At 34.6% G+C, this 19,225-nt stretch overlaps 1 protein-coding gene across 34 annotated transcripts in view; it reads right to left on the bottom strand.

Annotated features, from left to right (window-relative positions):
- LOC145291925 (tensin-3-like) overlaps positions 1-19,225 on the bottom strand; it is a 1,436,242-nt gene that overhangs the window by 841,635 nt on the left and 575,382 nt on the right. For 3 of the 34 annotated variants that reach the window (XM_080137807.1, XM_080137834.1, XM_080137819.1), the window contains exon 1: positions 11,558-11,832. The exons of 28 other annotated variants lie outside the window; for them this stretch is intronic. In XM_080137807.1, coding sequence (XP_079993933.1) covers positions 11,558-11,620 — 63 coding nt within the window. In that variant the 5' untranslated portion in view covers positions 11,621-11,832. Of the gene's footprint in view, positions 1-11,557; positions 12,312-19,225 lie in introns of those variants that run through there. 3 more of the 34 variants (XM_080137809.1, XM_080137835.1, XM_080137822.1) reach the window with 3 other exon arrangements.

Here is a 19,225-nt window from a genome sequence, read left to right as displayed (position 1 = left end):
TTTAATTCCAAATTCCGTTCATATTCTTTCATCAACATCATGACCATTATCCAATCCTGGCACTGCTTGCTGGTTTTCTCGTACTATCCCACTCTATCCTCCATCACACCTGGTAGGCCTTCATAAATACATTTTGCATCCTCTGCTAGTTGCTTGACCTAAGTTTGATACGGCCACCCCCACTTAACCACATTCTTTATTTGGCACCCACAAAATCACATTCCTGTCGATTTCATCCTTAGTCTTTCAGCATTGATTAGTAAATCTATTTCTTGCTTGTCTTATCGAAGTTGAAATCTGAGGAAAATGCTCGTAGAGTTATTCGAAAGTTCTATGCAGTCAATCCCCACTGAACCACATCCCTTATTTGGCACCCGCATCACTGACAAGCTGTTCATTCTTACCGTTTATTTATTTCAGCTTGTTAAAATGTTCAATTCTTGACAGCACCTGTTTCGTAGCACAGAAGCAAGCAAATAATTATTGCATCAATATTTTCCGCCCTGACTCATTAGAAGAATAAGAACTCATTAAAAAGAAAAGGAAAAGAAAAAAAAATTGGGCATAATTACTTAAATCCGAAAAAAAAAAAAAATCCGGAGAGTAGTTGCAATTGTGTTTTACGATAGTTATGCCACCTTTGTGTGTGAAAATATCATTAAAAAAAAAAATGTAATTACTTTTTTAATTTTTTCAGATTTAAGTAATCATGGCCAAATTCTGTTTTATTTTTATTGCTTTTGCATTCACGGTCGGACTGTTTCGCTGTATCACAGTTCTTCAGTACGGCTAGACTAGCAACTATTTTAAGCCAGGATTGAAAATCGACTGCTGAGGCGACAGTTAACCCTTTTAGCCATTATGCTATTTGGCTACTGCTAAGGCAGATATGTGAAATTACAATGATCAAACATTGTCCAAACGCCTAAGCTCTATTTGTTTACGCAAAAAAGCATTGTTTTATATGCAGTTGGATACTTCACTCCCCAATATGCTCAGCCCAAGATAGGAAGCATGTATATATATATATATATATATATATATATATATATATATATATATATATATATAAAGCTGTGTGTATGTGTGTGTGTGTCTGGTCACGAATAGGCTCCTATATAGTTGACTATTTTAAAAAACTGATTACATATAATGATAGAAGATATATCGAGACACAGGAATGGGTATGTTTTATCTGGTAGAACAGTGGTTCATTAAAATTGTGGGGTCTGCGTTCGTGCCTGGTCCACAAATTATGGAAATAAAAAATTTAAAAAAAAAAAAAAAAAACGTTTACAAGTGTTTCTGATATAGATGTACATAATAATACTTTGATAAGTATGTTTTAACTTAAATAGGGATGGTATAATAAAATTGTGGGGTCTGCGTTCGCGCCTGGCCTCCATAGAATGGAAATAGGCACAGACTTTAATAAAGACTTTTCATATCTATTTGCGTAAGTATACTTTGATAATTATGTTTCAGTTTGAAGAAATATGGTATAATAAAATTATGGGGTGTTCGTTCGCACCTGACCTCCATAGAATGGAAATATATCACAAAGTTTAACAAGTTTTTTTTTTTTAATATAGATCCGCAGAATATTGTGATACGTGTTTCAGTGTGAACAGGTATGGTATAATAAATTATGGGGTTTACCTATTTTATTTTTACTTTCATCATATTTTGCTTTGGTTTTGATACCTCCAAATTCGAAGCTATCTCTTTACAACCCTTCCTTTTCATAACCTATCATACTTTCAAAAATCAGAGTCCATTTTCTGTAGGCTGTTTTTGAACCCAGTCAACGATGGGTACTTTTGTTTTTGATACCCCCAAATTCAACCCAAATTTACAACCCTTCCTTTTCATAACCTATCATAATTTCATAAATTAGAGTCCATTTTCTGTAGGCTGTTTTTGAACCCAGTCAACGACGTGTACTTTTGCTAGTGTGTATATATATATATATATATATATATATATATATATATATATATATATATATTTAAATAATAGACTATAATTTCAGACATGAGAATCCATAGATTTACACACCTTATATATACACATATACACATATCCGGCGACTCGAATCAAAAAATGGTAATGTTAGGTGTTCTGGCATCGTTCCTGCAGAATAACTCCTAACTTTTATAAATGCAAGCCCCGAAGAGTTCAAAAGAGCTGACCAAAATGCAAACAACTATCTTGAATGAGTCATGCATTTGCATACACAAATAAAGCACCGCCCATCACTTAAGGAATTCGAATCTTTTTTTTTTTTTTTTATTTTAACCTCTATTATACATCAAGTTTAAACATATACAACGCTCAAGCGCTGTTGAAACATCTTTTCAAGTTTAAAAATGTATACAATGCTCAAAAATATCATAAAATATATACAATGCTCAAAAATATCATAAAATATATACAGTGCTCAAAAATATCAAAAAATATATACAATGCTCAATAATATCTATTTCAGGCTGGTCCTCCTATTTTCAAAATCTTACTTTTTTTTACGAAACAAAACACATTGCCAATGGGACATAAGAGCTACTGAGATTAGAGACCAAACTTATAATGGGTAACCTATGTGGGGAGTTGTGCAGCAAGATCTTTGTTCGCATTACATTTATATTTCTACATAGCGGGGAAACAGGAATATGGCGGGAGAGGGGTTGTTTAGTCCTCTCCCACTGCAAGAACTTAGACACCAGATTTCAAAAGTGGGATTGAGAAATCAGCGCCCCCCTCACCTCTGAAGAGGGGCACTCCGATCTGCAATAAAATGCCTGGGCAGCTCCGTCGGCATTCCCCGGTGAGGGCGCCTCAAGCGAGGGGGCTGGACCTTCGAGAACTGCACTAAACTAAGTTCCCGCTACCAAATAAACAAGGACCGGATCATTACAGGAATGGTTTTATCCCTGTTGATTTTGGGTCCGGGGAGCGAGACAGGATAAAAACCCATAGCCAAGGAACATGGAGGGAATCTCAAAGACGAGAGGTTCCAGTAAAAACGGGAAATTTTCCTTTGTGGTTTTACTTTTGAACGTTCTTCGTGAAAATTTAGAGACCTCCAAATCTTATGAAACTTAACAATAGATATTAAAAGAACATGCTTGTGGCCCCTCGACGGACATGGCCCCGACCAATCTGACAAGCAGACACACAGCAAAAGTTCTGATTTTTTTCAATTCCGATTAATCGTCCCAACACTAATATATATTAGTATTTATTTCAACAATATTTTAAATTCAGAACATTAAATTATTAGATTTTGAGCTCAAGTGATATATTCACTATTCAGCTATTACCCTCCCCCCCAAAAAAAAACAAAAAAACAAAACAAAACTTTCTTTGAATTTTAAGGAATTTATAGATTTTGAATCCTCTTAGGTGATAGCATCACTTTCACATAGTAATGTTGGCAACCTTCATGTGCGTACTCGATTCTTGAAAGAACTCGGGAAGCCAATGCCAACGATGGAATCAAAAGTCGTATGGTGCTTATTTATATGAACTTATGTTCTTTTAATATATGTAGGTTGTTTTGTTTTTTGTTTTGATTTTTTTTTTTTTGTTATTGTCGTTGTTTTAGGGTTTTTTTTTTTATTGTCGTTGTTTTAGTTTTTTTTTATCGTCGTTGTTTTAGGGTTTCTGTTTTTTTTTATTGTCGTTGTTTTAGGGTTTCTTTTTTTTTTTTTTTTTTTTTTTTATATGTACCGTTCTATCACCGAAATGTGTCAGTTTCGAAAAAGAAAAAGAGAGATGCCTGACATCTTCGAGGTGACACAACAGCAGACGAATGATTTTGGCAAACGTCCAAATTTCTTAGGGATTTCCAAAAAACAAACTAACAAAAAAATTTGCCAGACGAAACAGCTGTTTTCAAATAAGCATGAAAAGGACACAAGCAACATAAATACACCATGTTGCTGATTGTTTTAGACAAGCACGTACCTCCCCCACTCGCTCTTTCTCTCTCTCTCTCTCTCTCTCACACACACACACACACACACACACACACACACACACACACACACACACACACACACACACACATCAAGAAGTAAAAATTAAGTTTACAAGCCAAATGCTTATGAAAACTTAAATCTAATATTAATATTTATGTAGTAATCCCAACCAAATAAAAAAAGAAGCTCAATACAACCAAAACTAATTTTTTTTTTGCATATAGGATTAGTTTTTATATAATGCAGTCTCGATTGATACCAGTTACCAGCAAATTCATAGCTCCGCTATAATAATTATTTGCTAATATCTTTCCTCTGATGTAAAGAACACATTCTTTGAAACTGTGCGGATTAAGGAAACCTTAATATTTCTTTTTGAGTATCCTGTTAAATAACGAATTCTTGTAAATTAGAGCGTAATATTTATTTATATATGCATTACAGAAAATCATAAACAACAATTTTGTCAGTTTCTGTCAAGAATTCATCATAAACAACAATTTTATGTACACTTGTTTCTAAGAAAATATAATATAAATTGGCAGAGAGTCTGCAAAGGTCAACTCTTTCAACTTTGACCTCTTGGCAGCCAAACTTTTGCCTAAAAGTTGGTTAAAAAGCTTGCTGCATGTCTGAGTACCTTTTATGTAAAATTTCAAATGTTTAGACCAAAAATTGGCTGAGTAATTTGGTAGAGAAGGCAGAGGTTAATTTTTTTTAAACTTTGACTTCTTAACATTTATTGTTTTAGGCTCAAATCAAATTAAAAAATTTGATTCATGTCCAAGTAACCTACATCTAAAATTTCAATTGTTTAGACACAAACTTGTTGGAGGAGTTTGGTAGAGTTTTCAAAGGCCAAATCGTTGAACTTTGACGTCTTGACAGCCAAATTTCTAGCCGAAAACCGATTAAAAAGATTTTTCCAAATCTCAGTACCCTTATGTCAAATCTCGAGTCTGTAGACTGAAAATTGACAGAGCAGTTTGGTAGGGAAATACACACACAGACACACACAAACAATTTCATTTTTATAGATACATATTATTTGATACTGGAGATATTCATAATCGCACCCTATTTCCAAAAGAGAGAAGTATAACATATGAGAAATATTTGGAATCAAGTCTCCCGTTGCTGTTATTTCAGATCATTAAAAACCATAGCAGCAAGTTTTAGTCTCTTCTCTATCAAGACCAGATGTTTTACGGAAATATCAGATATTTTGTAATTCATATGCAAAACTAGGAAAACAAATGACTATGATTTTCCTGGCTGTAAAAAAGGCTAAAAATAGGCTCTGGATGATGGATGATCCCTTTAATGTGTGACCTTAAAGGCAAATGTCACATAGCCCACTACATAATTCAGGTCATTAGTTTTTCAACGAGCCTTCGTTTCTTAAATTCTGATCAATAGTCGCTAAGATTTGGAACTTATAAAATTGCCAAAAAAAGGTGGTGTATATATATATATATATATATATATATATATATATATATATATATATTGGTAGCCAAATTGAATATTTAAATGCTCATATATTTGGTTCTACGGGACGAAACTACAAAACAATTTACAGGTATTTTTTGAAGATCATGATACTATTATATGGTTAAAATTTTATGTTAATTGGTAAAAAAAGAATCTATATTTTCAAACCAATAAAATATGCCCAAATGTCCTATGTTTGTATATATAGTGTCCTGGCGGGCAAGCTTCAGTTTTGCTGTTTCCATTGTCTCCAAGTGGCGATATGCCTTGTTTAGGGTGAACGCGAGTAAAAAAAAAAAAAAAAAAAGAAAGAAAAAATGTGGGGAAAAATGCAAATTGAGGGAGGTCTTTTTTCTTTGTGCAAGAAAACACGTGTTCTTGCTGTGAATGTCTTAGGACGAACCAAATATTGGGGCTCAAAGCACCGGCATCAACCCATCCGCTAAACTCTTCCTTCTGTAGATTCAGACACATGATACAGTACACACCTGTTGTTAGAGTATGCACGCGTGTGTGTGTGTGTGTGTGTGTGTGCGTATATATATATATATATATATATATATATATATATATATATATATATATATATATATATATATATATATATTCGCTCACATATGTTAAATGTTACAGTGTTGAATGGCACCAATTTGTAGAGGCTTCCTTATTTACAAAACAAGAAGAAATTAGCTTAACCCGATACAGGAGGAGAGGAGCGGAGAGCGCACTGTCGCGAAAGATCCGCAAAGCAAACACCCGAGACGCAATCGTCTTTCCATTTTCATTTTTACGAGCAATGGAGGAAGAGGCAAGATTTCCTTCCGTTTTTTTTTTTTTCTTTTTTTTTTCTTTCCCCGTGCCCTTGGATTCCGCTGCGAGAGATTTGAAGAACATTTTAGATTCCTTGCGACCGGAATCTAGCAGACGTGACTAGCAGCTAACGGTGTGATGTTTTAATCGTAATTAGCAACAGATGAAAACTGGGCTAAAAGGCGAAAAAGAGAGGGGAGAGGAGGGAGGGAGACGATGGATAACCCTAGAAACGAGGTCATTTCCGAGAACTGGACAAAACGTTGGGATATTATTGTTCTTATTATTTGAGAGAGAGAGAGAGAGAGAAAGAGAGAGAGAGAGAGAGAGAGAGAGAGAGAGAGTGAGGAGAGGGGAATGGAATAACAGTATATAATGTGAGGATAACTTCTTATAAGAGAGAGAGAGAGAGAGAGAGAGAGAGAGAGAGAGAGAGAGAGAGAGAGAAAGAGATATGTAAATCTTCAAGAAAAAGGTACTTTCCAAGAACTGGACATAAAGTTAGAAAATAATAACAATAACAGCATTAATAACAACAATAATAAAGGAGGATGGAAAGACCTAGGAGAGAAAGCACTAGCCAGACCTCCGCTGGATGAGTGCAAAGAGGACTGCGACTTAGAGGAGGCTTATTGCCACCCAAATTCCAGTGAAAATCAACGAGAAACCATTGTGAAGAAGCTGTTGCGATAACGCAAATTCATCTGCAAAGTTTATCAAAAGAGATGGAGAGTACTGGGAATCAATAGCAAGCGGCTGTTGCGATGATGCAAATTTGCAAAGGTCATCAAAGAGGTGGAGGGTACTGGAGATCTGAGGAGACTTGTAACTCAGACTCCAGGCAACACCACTGGTTTTCACCAGTGAGTAATCTCTTGTATGAGAACTCCTAGTGAGTACCAATAATAATAATACAACTATAAACCCTAACCAGTCACATAGATACTGCATTTGAGTGTGTGTGTGAGGGGGAGTAGTGTGGTATATGTTTGTTCATTATTATGATCTCCCAAGCATTACCTCATTTTTTTTTTTTTCAGAGGGGTACAAATTTGTTTAGTACCTGTTTTGTGGTCATGAACCTATAGGCCCAGGCATTACCTCCTCCTTAGGGAGGGATAATGTATGTCAACAAGAAATTGTAACAATCGGTTGTTCATTAGCAAACTGAACACTTACCCGGAAGGGGAAGGCAGTACACTGGGAACAACTGCACCTTGAACACACAGACAAATGGTGCAAAAACAAACCGGTAGCAGTACTTGAAACCGAAAATCACAAAATCCTATGTAACATGAAGGTACAAACGGATAAATCCATCCAAGCAAGGCGACTGAATGCCATAATTTACAAGAAGGAAAAACCCTGTCCGATTGTAGATTTCGCCGTTCCAGCAGATCATAGGGTGAACATCAAGGAGACAGAAGCGAAGCAAATGTACGAAACTGGCCAGAGAACTGAATGGGATATGGAAGATGAAAAGAGTCAAGATAATACCAATAATCGTAGGAGTGCTAGGAACAATTCCAAAAAAAAAAACATTGAAAAAAGAATTGGAGAAATTGGAATCAAAGGGAAGGTTAAGATAATACAGCGAATAGTAATAATGCAAATCTAAAGAAAACTCCTAGAAGGCAGAAACCAGCCTACATAAACTGGGAACACAGACCTGTGACTTGAATATTGCAATAGAAATAAAATATCATGATCACATGGAACCAAGAAAACCGAAACTGCAAAATCTTAAATTAACTACGCCTTCCCCTCCAACAAAAATAGTTGCGTTTTCATCGAATAGCACCACACCAAAGAGTTGTGAGAATCCAGAACGATCGAGGAGGGAGAGCATTAAGAAGACTTCCACTCAAAAAGTGCAGAGAGCATTGGAGACTTGGAAGTTTTTTGCCATTCAAACCGTTGGGAATATTAATGACCATTGCCAGCAAGAGATTAAAGGTAATCGGCTGTTGAGATAACATAAAATCATCTGTACTGGTTATCGAAAGATGTGGTGAACACTGGAAATCTGGGGAGACTTGTTGTCACTCAGACTCCAAGGAACACCACAACTTACTGCCAGTGAGTGATTGTTGGGGATGACTTGTGTGAGAACTCTTAATGAATAAGGAATAATAATAAGTGACTGTTGTGATAATGCAAAATAATTTGTACTGGTTATCAAAAGAAGTGGTAAGCACTGGAAATATGGGAAGACTTGTTGTCACTCAGACACCAGGGAACACTATCGGTTATTGTCAGTGAGCAATCACTGATGAAAACCTGTGTAAAAACTCATAGTGCGAGCCCTATTAAAATACAAGATTAGAAAGGATTGTGTGGGGAAGGTAGTACACTGGGAACTGTGCAAACGTCTACATTTTTAACATACAAATAAACAGAGAGAGTACTGGAAAATGAAAATGACAAAATCCTCTGAAATAATGGAGGTACAAACAGATAAATTCATTCAAGTAAGGAAACCGGACATCATCATGATTAATAAAAGAAAAAAAAAATGTAAAAGTGTAGATTTTGCCATCCAGATCAAGAAAACACAAAGAAACAAAACAAATGCATGGAGCTTGCCTGAAAACTAAAAGGAATGAAGAAAGTCAGTCTAATAGTAATAATCACAGCACAATGGTGGTTTAAGAAATTTCGTGGCGTGATTTTGCTGTACAATGATGAGAGTCTATAAAATGATGAGTGTAGTGGTCGGCCATCGGATGTTGACAACGATCAATTAGGAGCCTTAGTCAAAGCCAACTTGTTTCTGAATTAGATGAAACGTATACAACGATTTCCAACCACTTGAGAGAGATTGGAAAGATAAAAATCTTGATAAATGAGGGCCTCATGAATTGAACGATAACTAAAAGAAATTCTGTTCTTCTTTTACGCAACAAGAACGACCCGTTTCTCGACCGAGTTGTGACTTGTGATGAAAAGAGGATTCTTTACAGCAACCGTCAACGCTCAGCTCAGTGGTTAGATGATGACAAAGCTCCACAACACTTCCCGAAGCCAGAATTGCACCAAAAGAAGGTAACGCTGACTGTTTCGTGGTTTGTGACCGGTCTCATCTGTTACAGTTTTTTGAATGCAGGCGAAAGCATTATGGCGGAGAAGTGCTGTCAACAAAGGGATGAAATGTATCAGAAACCTTGACAAAAACACCCAGCGTTAGTCCACAGAAAAAACCAATTCTCCTCCACGACAATGCCCGACTGCATATTGCTGACCCAACCCTGTAAAAGTTGGAAGAATCCGGCTATGAAACTTTGCCTCATCCGCCATACTCACCAGATCTCTCACCTGACTACCAGTTTTTTTTTAAGCATCTCGACAACTTTCTGCATGAGAAATGTTTCAAAAACCTAAGCGATATCAAAAGTGCACACAAAAATGGCCACCAGTGATAACATAAGGAATTACATTGCTTAATATCCAGAAAACTACTTGTTTGCAGCAAATTTAAATGCTATATAATAGAACCCGGGGATATGGCATTAATCCATTTCGGGGTTGGGGTCATAAGGTGAAATCGCCGTATGGCGGGGCCTAAACAAAATTATATGCAATACATAAACAAAATTATTTTATTCTAACTCAATTTCTAACTAGACTAAAGGCTGAAGAGAGCGTGATATGGGTATCTAAAACGGTCCTCTATTACCAGGTTTGAAACCGACAGTACCAATGACTTATCTAAACTTTCTGTAAATAAAAATATAAAATATATATGTACGTATATACATCAAAACCACAGTCCACAAAAATGCAATCATTTGCTTCACCTTGCGTTGCTCTGGGTTATCAGTAGCACTTTGGCACGGACCAAAGTGTAGTATCGGTTTTGATACTACACTTAATCTTTTCTGTCCTTGGTCAGTGAAGCAGAAATCCTCTTAGGCGGAGAAATTTTAATTTTTTTTCTAATCCAAAATACCCTTTTCTGAAGTTGAATTTTTCCCTTCATTAAATCCGACCTTGTGTCTCACCCTTATAAGGAGGCAACTATATAGGGACAGACGATGACCATTAACTAATCACACTTGTGATGGCCTTGTGCCTATTTTGTTAAAGTTATACAACCATACTGTTTTGCCAAAAAGGGGGGTAATTGTGACCTGGTAGACCAACAGAAAACCTACCTTAAAACGTTTTATAGGAGTTTTAGGATGTGCTGAAAACGAATATCGCATTTAAATTTAGGGCAGGCAACTAGTTTGCACGATACTGAAAAGATACTTTTCTCCATGTTTCAACGCGGCGGTCATATTTGTCCATATTTGTAAAATTGTACTTGTTTTCCAGCTTAACATTTTTCTTTAAAATGACGACTTTCGTAGGTTTCCAAGTATGCTGAAAACGAATATCGCATTAAAATCTTCCGTAAATAGGTAGTTTTCTGAATATTAAGCCATGTAATTCTTTATATTATAACTGGTGAACATCGTTGTACGCGCAGTCGCGCGTATTTTTGCTGTACAACAATGGTCACCACTTATAACATAAGGAATTACATTGCTTTGTATCCGGAAAACTACTTATTTGTGGCAAATTTAAATGCGATATTGCTTTTCAGCATACCCGAATACACCTCAAAGTCGTTTTAAAGGTGATTGTTAAGGTGAAAAGTAAAAATTTACCAAAAAAAAAAAAAAAAAAATGTAGTGTATATTCTGTAGGATGAGAGATCTTGCTCAACTGAGACAATTAAAAAAAATGTTTCGATCCAAAGTGCCCTCTTTAGAAGCGCTAGAATTTTCATACAATTTGCGCCTGTGGGGAATGCCCCTATTTACATGGTTCCTCACGAGGACAAGTTTCAGTTAAACACAAGGTTGGTCCTTACTCCTTAACATGGAGAAAATCCAGCCCCCCCCCTCCCCAATGGAACATTCTGGATTGAAACAAAAATGAAAATTTTAGTCTAAGAATTTCTCCTTCACTGACCGAGGAGAGAACAGACAAGGGTAATTATGTAGAATACGGACCGTGCTGAAATAATAACGTTATTACTTAGAAGCCCATTCTTAAGATGGGGAAGGGGGGGGTGTTAAAAAAATATTGTACTTTCATCTAACAATTTAAAATAAACAAAAGATACCGTAATTTGAAAATCCTAAAAAAAAAAAAATTTTTTAAATAGCACGGTCCATAAACTGCACAAATACTCAGATAAGTATATTATCAGAACAGATATTACACTTTCATCTCAGGCAAACTTGATATTTTAATGATGTCATTTAAAGACAAGAAAAACTTACCGGTTTTTGACGTCCTTCTGGAGGTGCCGGACTAGCATGTCGATTTTGTACAAATTTCAACATTGTGCGAGACCAACACAGAATAGCGGTTAGTAATAATTCGAGTTCATATGGTAGCAACAATAGCAAAGGTACCAGTAATTGTCTACAGCCCCAAAGGTTACATTCACAATTTAGTATATATATATACAAACATATGTATGTGTGTGTGTGTGTGTGTGTCTTAGAGAGAGAAAATGGGCAGCTTTTAAACTGTCCTATTTAAAAAAAAAAAAAAAAAGTCTTTTTTCCTTTCCAAAAATAAAAAACAGTTTTTTTTTTTTACCAAAATTTTCTTTCGGGTTTCAGGGAAAAAAGACACGAAAACTCCAAGAGATTTATGTCTGATAGCAACAGCAACAACGATAACAGAGTCCACTATCTGGTAAGGGTGATTAAACGAAGAATCCTCCAAAGACTACTGGCACTACTAGCATTTTTTCCCCTCTCTTCTACCATTTTTTTTTTTTTAACTGGTGGTTGAATTGTTTCGCTTATTTATTTTTGTTATTTTATTTATTTATTTTTATATGCATCTGTTATTTTCCCTTAGCCATTGGTGTTGATTCCAAGCTACCCCTCACACTTTGGCACTGGAACTTGCTGACTGACGTCACTAGTACAGTCCAAGACTCCAACAACCTACACAGGCCTAACCGGTTAATGATCCCTTCTAGACGGTGGCGAACTTTTTTTTTTCTTTGTTTATCTTCTTTCTCTCTCTCTCTCTCTCTCTCTCTCTCTCTCTCTCTCTCTCTCTCTCTTTTCCCCCTTCTTCTTCCCTATCCTATGTGACAAACTCTGCTAGCAGAAATTGTAAGGGATGACTTTCAGGACAAATTCTTCAAAATAAATAAATAAAAATACTCAGTAGACATTTAGTGGGTGTTTTTGTTGTTAACGCCATAGTGGTTGTTTTCGGTGTGTATTACGGGGTTATGTATATAAATATACATATGTATGTGTGTGTGTTTTTAAACGTTACTTTTTATTTTGCTAGAACTAAGGCACTAACACAGCCGAAATATACCGATATATATATATATATATATATATATATATATATATATATATATATATATATATATATATATATATATATATATATTAGTAATAGGATTAAGTTGAAAAATAAATTTTCAATGGTAAGGCAAAGCTATCTGGATTAAAAAAGTTCTACCCGATTAAGAGGAGCAACTTATTCAATCCCGATCGGCAGAAATTGTAACCCCTACACTGATGATTGCGTAAGCATGCAACACTAGTGTCTGTAGGTATTTAAAAAAAAAAGAATTATTAGTTAATTATAATATATATATATATATATATATATATATATATATATATATATATATATATATATATATATATATATATATATATATATATATATATAATTATATATTGACTGGGCTCTTGTTTTTTTGGTTTTTTTTTTCAACTAGCTGGGTCCATAGATATTCCAAGAACTGTTTTTTTTTTTCTGTAAGTTGATCTATTACGCTAAAGTTTATTTTTCAACCAGCAAGACTAGTTCCGACGTTGCCCAGGAATAACTAATCAATCATAAAGAGAAATAAGTAAAATAAAAATGTTTATTTTTGTTGTTTAACTAAAGAAAAGGAAAATGATAAAAATCACTAATATAATGACTTTGAAAGATAAATTATGTTTTTGGATTTTTAAGATGGGGTCCACAACGACCCGTGATCTAGTGGGTAAAATACTTGCTAAAATTTTAGTTGTAAGTTATACTTTTCTGGAGGTTGAAGGTTCAATCCTTAGTGCGGGCAGGACACAAAAATGCAATTGTGAATTAGTTAGGACTTCTACCCAGTCATGGCTGACGAAGCAAGAACATGCTACGCCTGTCAATTAAAGGGTTCCGCTTGAAATTCCGTGCAGATTTCCAAGTTTGAGAGTAAGATTCCTGAGTCAAGAAGGTCGCAGGTTACACCGACCGAAACATTGATAGTTAAGTACCACTCAAGATGAGAACAATAGTTTGAATCATCCAAATATTTTTATGTGTTAGACGAAAGTGAATCTTTCTTTTTGTTGTTGAATCACACATGTATTAGAAATTTTTTTTTTCCAATATGTCGATTATGAGAAAAGTTTTTGAATGTATGTCTAAAATGTGAATTCCATTGACTCAAAACTTTTAAATTTATTTACAAAATGTCATTCTTTTTAAGTTTGTCAAGCTTAAGTTTAAAGGATTTTCTTTAGCCCCTATCTATTTGCCTCCTCACGAGGGCAGAGTTAGATACAATGTTATTATTTTTAAAAGTGGGCAAAATCCAGCTCCCCCAAAAAAGGGCCACTCTGGATTGGGGTAAAAATAGAAAAATCCCTTCAGCTTAAAAGGATTTTTCCTCCACTGACTGAGAACAAAAAAAGATGAAGTGTAGTATCAAAACATATACTACACTTTGATCCAAGCCAGAAGACCGTTTAGGTCGTTACAATTATTTTTAAATATTTAAAGAGAATAGAAAGTGGATCTTAGGTTTATTTTCGTCAACCTTGTAACTCTCGCTTCCCTTATTTTTGTCCTTCAGTTCTCATATTCCATGAGCAAGGTTTCTGACAAAGGGGAAATAATTGCTGTTTTCTGGGTCGAAATCTGTTAACACTTCTCATTGACTTTTTTCTTTTTTTTTTTAATGTTTAGTTGCTTATATCAAGTGGCTTCATGCCTTGTCTGGAGCGATTTTTATTTAAAAAAAAAAAACGTCCAGAAACGTGTAGATTGTGGATTGAATGGATGTATTTAAGAACTTTTTTTTTTTTTTTTTTTTTTTTTTTTTCACTTTCTGTAAGTAATTATGATAAATTCCTTGGTAATCACGCAGAAAATAAAAACATTCAAATGATTTTTGTTGACCTGTTGTAAGGGAGAGCAAGCAGAAGTCAGACCGAACCAAACATTCCTGCGTTTTTTTTTTTTTCTTCTCTCTGAATACTACTTCAATAAAAGAAAATATTTTGTTTGTCTTATGGTGACTAAAGTTTCCAGGAAAAAAAAATAAATAAATAAAAATAATTTAAAAAAATGAAAGAAAGAAACATCAAATCCAGATCCTTTCTCAAGGAGTTTAAGAAACGAACTGACAAGATATGAAGGGGGTTGAAAGAAGAACGATGCCAAAGAAAGGGGGGGGGTACAAAAAAAAAAAGATAAAGGTATAGGTAAAAAAAAAAAAAAAAAAAAAAAAATAGGGAGCAAGAACCAGATGATAGATAATCTTGGCTCTCTCTATGAATACCCACAGGTAAAATGGCTGATAGGGAGATATTTATAAATGAAACTATTATTAAGAGCTTTTCTCTTCTTTTTTAGGGGCCTGGTGTGAACTTACTGTCTACCAGTTGGATTAAATTTCTATCATTTAGATAGAATCAGAGAAGGATCCTTTAGGGAGTAGTTGAATAGCAGGAGGAATCCTACTACTACTACTACTACTACTACTATTAATTATGCTATTTATCACCGTCACCGTCACCCACTGCCCTAAACCAATATAGATGTAAAAGAACGGCTACAAGTAGGGTAGTTGAAGCAACTAAGAATAACTTAAGCACTTGCAAATTTGGATCAATGGTAAAGTGTAGGGGCGGAATGCGCAAAGGTCCGGCTAGCAAACGCCTACTTAAATTTCAAACCCCTGTTCCTATTTATCTGCCTCCCCCATGGCAGCAAAGTCAAGCACAAGGTCAGTTTTTAATGTGGAGAAAATCCAGCTCGTCCAAAAACAAAAAGACCACTCTGAATTAGAAAAAAAAAAAATAAATAAATAAAAAAATGCCGCGGTCAAGAAAGACTTCTCCTTCACTGACTGAGTAGAGAAAAGACTAAGTGTAGAATCAGAACAGATACTACACTTTGTAATATTTGTTTGCACAAAATATTTTTAAAAATTACAAATTGAACAATTTAGTCACAAGGCTAATCAAAAGGTGTTGATGGTCATCCTTGGTCTAAAATATTTAAAATTGTCTATCCTACTCTTAACCAGAAATATCTCAATCACCACAATACCACATTCACTTCAGGGCCTGTCCTACTTAAGATATATCCAAATTTTAAAATGTTTTGTATTTGTTCCTAGCCAAAAGGCCAAGGAGACTCTTGTTGTATGAGAAAAATATATAATTTGAAATTTGAGCAATTTTAACAAGAAAAGGCAAAAAAATAAATAAATAAAGTGTGAAGAAAAAAAAACAAAAAAAAACATATATAACAAATAAATATTAACAACAGCAAGATAAGTTACTCTTCTACCTACATGGAAAGGTTTTTGTTTTGTTTTGTATATTAACATATTTTAAAACGTTTGTTTACTTTCAAAACAAAAGTCGCGCCAAAGTCTGTTGAGTTATAATGAAAGAAAAAATTTGAGTTTTAATAATTGCTCAAAAATCGAAAATTAAAGAAAATACTTATAGAAACACACTGAATAAATGGCATCAACCAAGCGAAATGTAACGTTCTACCAGTATTTTGTTTGAGTTTCGATTTTTGATCGACTATCGAGGCATAGCTCTGATGTTTGTTTGTTTTTTTGTTGTTTTTTTTTTTCATTTGCATTTGGAGGTGTCGCTCAGAGCAACATTACTTGTCTTGACAGAGTACAAAACCGACTTCGAAATTTAGTAGGCGATGCCCTTTTCTCCTCCCTATTCCCTCTTTTGTACAGAAGAAATTTCGCTAGTTTTTCTTTACTCTATCCATAGCAGGTGTTTGGCTGAGCTTCAATCTATGCCCCGTTCCCCGGAAAACATTCACAACAAAAACTCGTCTAGCTACGACAACTATCAATAGTTTCCCCTTTTTTCTCTCTCTCTCTCTTTCTATCTAAAACTAAACGAAACTGCCAAAGAGCAATATTTCTTTCTTAAAACTGCCCATCTGTAGAACACAGTGTTGTGGGGTTGCTTTCCAGTTAACTACAACATGGCCGTTTTCAAGTCTAATGTAAACAAATTCTGGCGCTTCTACACTATTAGGACAACATTTTGTAGTCGATAAATGGAGTTTCAGATAAAAACAATGGTTTCTACTGATTAATTTTTCTTGTGAATTCTAATAAATTAAAATGGTAGCTTCCAAATTATGCAGTACAAAATTACTGAATCATTAAAAAAATAAAACTTTAATCGTGTTAGCAGGTAAAAATTGCCGCCATCTTGTTTAAATCGAAACGGAAAATTACCTCCCTTTTGAACTCTCCTGTGTCTTACGATCGTTTTCATCAAATTCTATTTTTTAATTTCTTTAATAGATAATTTTCTATCTCATCGATTTTCGTAATTTTTTGGATATAATCATCTTAATAATACGAGGAATACATAGATACCATTGTTTTCATGTGAAATTCAGTTTTACGATTTCCGAAATTTCGTCCCCAATAGTGTAGAAGCGCCTAAATTCTTGTTGACCATAATCAATCGCCCTGGGGAGGCCTCAAGTTTTGACAAGCTTCTGAGTTTGACCTTTACTCCTGATCTTAAATGGAACACATACATCAAATCTGTTGCCAAGGCTGCTGGAAAAATGGTGGGATTCTTCTATCCATCCAGTAGATATCTCATTGCTGATGCAATTCTCTATCTATATAAGAGCTAGGTACATCCAAGGATGGAGTACTGTTGCCAGATCTGGGCAGGAGCTGCTAGAAAGGACTTGTCCTGCCTTGATAGAGTTCAAAATAGACTTCGTAGCCTCGTAGATGTCCTTTTCTCTTTCCTGCAACCTCTATCTCACAGAAGAGATGTTGCGAGTTTGTCTCTGCTTTATCATTATTTTCATGGCAAGTGCTCGACTGAGCTTCAATCTATGGTCCCCCCTCACCAAACGTTCACAAGAAACACTCGTCTAGCTGAAAACACTCTCAATAATTTCCCCCACTCTTTATCTGTGCCTTAACTCAAATGTAGATTCCATGAACAAAGCTTTTTTCCTAGAACTGCACGCCTGTCGAACTCTCTTCCATTTTCCTGATTTCCAGTTGATTTCAAGTCTAACCTAAACAAGTTCTTGATGAGCCGTTCCACTTAAGTTAAAAGATTTACCGAATTTCCATTACTAATGATTGCTATATTGTCTAATTGACTACTGTACACTCTTAACCCTTATCATCGAGTGGCCTCTAGGCCTTGATAAGTGGTTATGCTTATGTAAAAAAAAAAAAGAAAGAAAAAAAATCAAATTTTGCTCAATCATCACCACCATTACCAATCATCAGGGTGTTATGTCACCGTCCATCTGACACCCATTTAACTACTATCCTCGAGTGACTTTTTGGCCTTGATAAGTGGGGACTCTTTAGTAAAAAAAAAAAAAAAAGAAAAAAAAGGATGTTATCTATTTGTAATGATGATTACCAAGTTTCAACCATGTGTATAATAAAATGTGTTTCAGCTTTGAAATGAGACGGGGTGAAATAAAACAATTTAAAATGGCATAAAAAAATCCACGTTTTTTTGTTAGTTAGTAAAAATTTACTTGTAATTATCAATTAATAAATACTGAAAATTTGGCACTTGTGTACTTTAACTAACCGGAAGCATTTTTTTTTATATTGGTTTTCATTTACAGAAGAGTTGAAGTAGGCAAAAGGGAAGATAATTCAAACATTAATTCTTGTTTTCTAACGAAACTTTTCTGTTAACTCGAAACAAGTTCAATAAATTAACAAATTAACACACAAAAAACAATTAAATACCAAAACATTTTTTGAATTAATTTAAATTTTAAAACATTTACTACATGATTAAAAATATTTCAAAATATTTTTTTTAATTTACAAATATCACATAGAATATCTCAAAATAATTAATTTTAAAATAAATAATTAAAAAAAAAATGTACAAATAAAATATAACATTCAGTTTAGAATGTTATGAAAATTTGGGATTGTCTCCCCATTTCCTTATTAAAACTCTTCCGAAAATGAAAACAAAAAATAATTCCGGTTTGTTAAAGTGCATAAATGGTGAGCAGTTCATTAAGATTGGATAATTCTCCAATTTTCTGTCGGGAAGTCTTTTTGGTTAATAAACAAATTTCATTTTGCAATTCCGAATTTTGAGATGAGATGTGAATGTTTGTATTATTTTGATTAATTGGACAATTATTCTAATCTTCGCTGTTATTAGCACAACGTTTTGGTCGCTGTACCCTGCGACCTTCTTCGGGTGTTGAATACATGTTTCCTTTTAAGGAAAATATGGGTTAGCTTTGCATTGCAAGAATTCGACCCGTGGGTTTGAGAGTGGGTCCATAGATCAAAAATCAATCTTCAGGGGTCACTAAGATAATTTTTAGGGCTTAAATTAACAATTAGCATAGACATTCCCAAAAAAATTGAGTCATAGGAAAGCCTTTAAAAATATCTTAGTGGCCCTTGACGATTGAACTTTCTTTATGATCTACGGACCCACCCTCAAAACCCACGGTTTGAATTCTTGCAATGCAGAGCTAACCCCTTAGAGAAAAGGAAACATGTAATCAACACCCGAAGAAGGTCGCAGGTTGCAGCGACCGAAACATTGTGCTAATAATACCCAAGATGAGAATAATTTTCCGATCAATCAAAATAATACAAATTTCATATTATTTGG

Source organism: Euprymna scolopes, chromosome 13 (genome assembly GCF_053919585.1).
Source record: "Euprymna scolopes isolate OS-2025 chromosome 13, ASM5391958v1, whole genome shotgun sequence".
NCBI lineage: Eukaryota > Metazoa > Mollusca > Cephalopoda > Sepiida > Sepiolidae > Euprymna > Euprymna scolopes.
Note: the sequence above shows the minus strand (reverse complement) of the source record. Positions and strands in the feature narration are given on the sequence as shown.